Genomic DNA, 5,652 nt, shown 5'->3' with positions numbered 1-5,652 from the left:
ATACAGTTGCAAAACAAGTCCTAAAACTTCAAGTAGACTCTACAGTGCACGCAAGTCACTTGGCATGAACACTTATTCAGTCTCTAACAAATATACAAGTCTTAAAGCAATCGTGCCTCAAAAATGAGTTAGTATAATGTAGACTTCCAGTCTCCTCTCATATATTAATATCAGTGTGGAGAAGGAGAAGGGGACCTGAGAGAAACCAGAGCAAGTGCCATGGTGTGATGATAGAAATGCAATTCTTGACCATCAGGACGTCGGGCAACAGCCAGCCTCCTCATGTTTGGACAGAAGTGAGATTCTGGAGAATGTCTTCGAACAGCTCCTGCACTGATACTTCTTAACGTCTGAGTGCGTCTGCAGGTGAGCTCGCAGGTTAGAGCGATCAGCAAACGCCCGGCTACAGTGAGGACACGAGAATGGCTTCTCACCTGAAACAAGAGTCATTACTCCATTAAGAAACCTGAAAGACAGACAGACAGACAAACTGAAGGATAGATAGATGTATAGACTGAGAATTCATTTTCACAGTTGAATACCCTTATCAAGAAGTAGTATACTTCAAGTTCATTTTATTAAGTTTACTTAAGTAAAGGTGAAGTATATTTCCTCAAGTATACTTTTGTGTACCAAGTATACTGTGATATCAATGTACTTACAGTATACTTGTAAGTAAACTAATTAATACTTCTTGGGACTAAATCGGCCCACTTTTAGTTTATAAAAAGTATACTTTAAGTCTAAGAGAAGTAAACTCTGAGTATACAACTAGTATTTTTTTATTTTGTACTGCAAGTATACCACAAGTAAACTTATATACTAATAGTTTACTAGTTCTATACTTGTAGTCCACTCTTTAGTTTACAAAATCATACTTCATAGTATACTGGAAATATACTATGAGTTTATACTTCTAGTCCACTTTTTAGTTTACTAAAGTATACTTTGTAGTATACTGGAAATATACTATTGGTTTACTCGTTACACACTTCTAGTCCACTTTTTAGTTTATAAAAGTATACTTTATAGCATATTGGAAATATACTATGAGTTACTGGTTATATACATCTCGTCCACTTTTTAGTTTTGAAGTATACTGCAGTTACCCTTCAAGGTATACTATTAGTTTTCTAGCCCTAACCCTTACCTCATGCACACTACTACTGTAGTAGACAACTTAAGTGTACCTTAAGGTACAATGAAGTTATAAAGGTAAGAATTCACAAAATATCAACAGATACTCAGGATTAAGAACATATTCATTTTCTTTAAAAATCAAAATTTAAAGCAACATTGTATTAAATGCCAAACTATAAAAACATGGCAATGACAACTGAAATTGACATCCAAGCTCTAAAGAATAAGAAATGAATAAAATGTAATTATCTTACTCAGGAGAAATTTAAAAAAAAAACAACAACAACAACCTTATATGGACCTAAGAGTCAACAATGCCGTCTAACCCAGCAAAGAGCAGTGATAAAACATGCTGCCGTGTATCACAAAGAAGTATTTTATAGGCTAATATCAAATGGATAAGCACAACCACAGGGCAAGTACACTTAAACATAAGGCACAAATATTTTAATACTTTATTATACTTTTGTTAAGTATATCTTAATCAAAAGTTTAAGTATTAAGCTTAAGTATATACTTAGACTTTTTTATATACTTTTTAGTATAAGCCAAGTATACTTATGTATAACTTTATTAAGTACATCTCTGATAAGTAAATAAAAAGTAAACTGAAAGCATACTCTTCTTTTAAACTAAAAATAAGTATACTAGAAGCACACTTCTTTTTTGTAAGGGTAGTTGAAGTGATTCTGCATTCTGTGACTGTGTGTGTACCTGTGTGTGTGCGTATGTGTCCCTGTAGCAGCCAGGGCCTGGAGAAGGCTTTCCCACACAGCTTGCACACGCAGGGCAGTGTATGTGTACGGATATGCATCTTCAGAGCTCCGAGGCTCACATACTCCTTGTCGCAGTATTTGCAGCTGAAGCATTTCTGCCATGGCCATTCACACTGGAACTGCCTGTGTTTAGCCAGGCCAGAGAAGGTGAAATAAGTTTTATGACAGTCAAAACACTCAAAGTGCTCCTGGATGTTGCCCTTTGAGGCAAGTCCTAACAGGGAAACAGTAACGTCGGACACTACACTGTCCTGCAAAGCTGTGTTGTTATGATGCTGAGCAGGCTCAGAGGCTCGCAGGGGGTTCTGACTCACGGGTAGGGTGTAAGTGTGTCCTTCTGAAGGCAGTCTGGAGTCCGGTAAAGACTGTGGTTCAATCACAGCACAAATGGTGCTCATCTGAGACACTGACCTTATGGCTTGGTTCAATAGGCACGGCCCGGGGATAAAACTTTCATCAGGATGGGGAGAGGCGAGTTTGGAGCATGAGGACAGAACAGGGATAACTTGCATGGGATGATCTGTAAAATTATCAACCAGGTCTCAGTGACATTTTTAAAACATAAAAACGTTTTATAAATAAGTTAGAATAGATTTAATATTCATTGGTAGACCACGTGCATGGAAAAAACAAATATGATTTGATATGAACTCAAGGATCTCTGTTACATCATGACTATATTAACTTGTGAAAAGAAACAAAATTGTGTAAAAGCAATCATGCGGAAATAAATCATTGGATTAATCACATGAAGAAACACACACACACACACACGTGAATATGAATGAAACAATGTGAAGTGCCTAAAAAAAAGCCACAAATGTACATTTCACATGTGAATCATGTGATTATTCAGGAGGCGCATTCCTGTAACTTTTCTGTAAGGGCAGTAGTTGTGGTTCTGGGCAATTTACATTATGTTTCAAGTTTAAATCCCAGAACCACCCACTTTTTACCCTAACCTGCAGCTTTATGCTTGGGTTGGCTCATGAGTCAAATGAATAAAATGTGATTAAACAATTATCGCAGTGTTTCTGTAGCTCTGACCCTTAATCAGTAAAACATGATTAAACGTCAAGCAAGATTAACAGTAGGCACATATTTTACATTTCCTCACTGAAAAAAAAAGGTTCCGCATGAAACAATTTCTCCGATCAGCCTTCACATTCACCTTTACATTTTAAGAGGCAAGACCTGAGGTATGAAATGATACAGGAGAAGAGGATTGTTTGGCATCACAGTGTTCAGCTACATGATGACATTCTGCTCATTTTTATAGATTATAGTCACACTGGGTCCTAAACTGCATCAGCAGGTTGAATGTCATCACTGAAGAACTGGATGTAGTTTAAGAGATTTTTTTCCTGAACAGAGTTTGGGTGTGATAGACCTCCATTACCGGTTACTAAAAAGTCTTAAAATATTATGACTGATTGCATTTATGAAAAACATTTTGCATGACGACTCCCTTAACAAGCAAAATACTTGCCACCAAAATAACGATAAAGTGGCTTCTTGCTCTAAGTGAATGTTAAACATGTCTTAAACATGCAAAAGGAGTTGATCAAACCATACTCCAGTTAATGTGAACAATTTTTTTTCAGCGAGTGTTTTCACTGACTCAGTGTTAGGGATACAATCTAAAAGAACTTCCCGAGCATTTTTTTTTTCTCAGCCCAGCTGCTTAATTGCAGATGAGTTCATTGCTGAATAGTACAGCATGTCCTTTCCTCAGAGGAGGTTAAGGGGCTTGTTTGCTTAAGAGAAAGCCTGTGAACAAAACCCACAGATTTTAAGCAACTCATGCTCTAGCAAGCCTCCTTCACCATGTTTAATGGGACCCTTCAGCTCTCCAAAACAAGGGCTAACAATAAGAACTCCTCTTTTGGGAGAGATCCTGCACCTGCTATACTCCAACTGGGTTTGTTGGATCTGTTGCAAAGGTTCGCTTCTCTTCGGAGTCTTCTCTGACGCAGAGCATCACCAAACTAGCAGCTCATCAGTCTTATAGCCTGTTCATATCAACAAAACAGTGCGACTAAAATGAAGCATGCACCATGTCAGGCTCCCCCCCCAAAGAAAGGCAAAGTCAGCAATAATTTGTAAGTGTTATAACAGTGGTTCCAACTTTCAGTCCCTTAGGCTCAGAATTCAATATATTTTAGATGATGATTTTCTTCGAAAACACCTGATTTCACTTCCCCCTTAACTAACAAGGATTCAAATTCCTGTTAGAGCAGGGAGTTCACCAAAATGTGTTGGACTCCAGTGGTCCAAGTCTGAATTCTGCCCCCTTTGGTTTACAGTCTACAAACAAACAAACAAACAAACAAACAAAAAGTTCATAAATCCATTTTTCCTGCATGGCTCAGTATAAAGGTTACAGGAATGTTAAAATAACTCACCATCACTCTGTGCATCCAGTGTGCCATAGTTGGGCTTCTTATGACTGAGGTGTTTTTTCACCAAGAAAGATCGAGGCATCTTGATATCCTGTGAGAAGCTTTTAGAAACTTTTGTTAAGCAAATGCGACTTCTATCTCAGCATGCCAGCAAAGGAAGAATCACAGTTTATACCCAGACACAGAGATTGCAGGTTTAAATAAGACGAGCTGATGCTTGAGGGCTGTCTCACAGGGAGTCAGGTGCAGGGGGCAAGCTGCTAATTAGCATAAACATCCCAGAGAGCCAATAAGAATAAAAGAACAAGTGGAAGAGGGGCGGAGTCATATTTCTAGCTGCATACCCCAACAAAACAGGTGCATGTGGGCCTGTGGGATCAAAATAGCAAAACATAGCCACGTGTGGCACTGTGCTATAGTAGTTTACAGTGGGACTATTGATACTTTTGTGGTTTTACACTGAAAAACCTACTGAGGTTTACACAAAAACTGTTTCCTAGCTTGCTAAAAATACTTAGAAAATCTGCGCGTACAGATTTACTGAATGGATATACTGTATTTGTCTTATTGTCAATTTGTGATTTTTTTTTGTTATGGAGGTTTTCGGTTTTGGCCATCAAAATAAAATTTATGATATAGAAATATTTGTATATATATATATATATATATACATTATCTGTAGCCACTTATCCTGCACAGGATCGCAGGCAAGCTGGAGCCTATCCAAGCTGAGTATGGGTGAGAGGCGAGGTACACCCTGGACAAGTCACCAGGTCATCGCACATAGAGGACTGACGCATAGAGACCAACAACCATTCACACCAGTGGCGGCTGCTGGTTTTTAAAACAGGGGAAGCCCATTTTACGCATTCATCGTAAAACCTGTAGGCCGGATATCAAAGCATAGAAAGGTGTGCCCCATTAGCATAGTGAACTAGACAACCCTACCTAGTGGCAGAAAGTATTTTTGCTTGTACATTTCATGTTATAGTCTGGCTTGCCAGGCTAGTGCCTCATATCCTTAATCAAAAATATCAAACATCCAAAAATCACTGGCTATTCAACGAAGAGCCTTGAACAGCATACCCTGATATGCAACACAGAGTCTTTAACACAACACCCAGCTGTGCAACACATCCTTGAACATCTTCTGCAACACAGTCTGGAAATCCATAACTAGGTAGGCTATGCAACACACAGAACCTTGAATATTATACCCAGGTATAACCTATAACACAGAGCCCACCATTCTCTTAACATTACTGAACAATATACACACTGCAGATTCATGAACATGAACACTATTTATACACAAATTCTGCCCTCCGCTCCTT

The 5,652-nt window shown here is 38.4% G+C and overlaps 1 protein-coding gene across 1 annotated transcript; it reads right to left on the bottom strand.

The window, feature by feature from the left end:
- Positions 1–252: 252 nt before the first annotated feature.
- On the bottom strand, positions 253–4,400 carry snai3 (snail family zinc finger 3). Its single transcript, XM_060911233.1, has 3 exons — positions 4,322–4,400; positions 1,855–2,436; positions 253–434 (listed from the first exon to the last, which is right to left on the bottom strand). Exons 1-3 carry the CDS (start codon positions 4,398–4,400, stop codon positions 253–255), a joined length of 843 nt encoding a protein of 280 aa, XP_060767216.1.
- Between the last annotated feature and the right edge of the window lie 1,252 nt (positions 4,401–5,652).

This window comes from Neoarius graeffei, chromosome 27 (genome assembly GCF_027579695.1).
Source record: "Neoarius graeffei isolate fNeoGra1 chromosome 27, fNeoGra1.pri, whole genome shotgun sequence".
NCBI classification, from domain to species: domain Eukaryota; kingdom Metazoa; phylum Chordata; class Actinopteri; order Siluriformes; family Ariidae; genus Neoarius; species Neoarius graeffei.
This window is presented reverse-complemented; position numbering and strand designations above follow the sequence as displayed.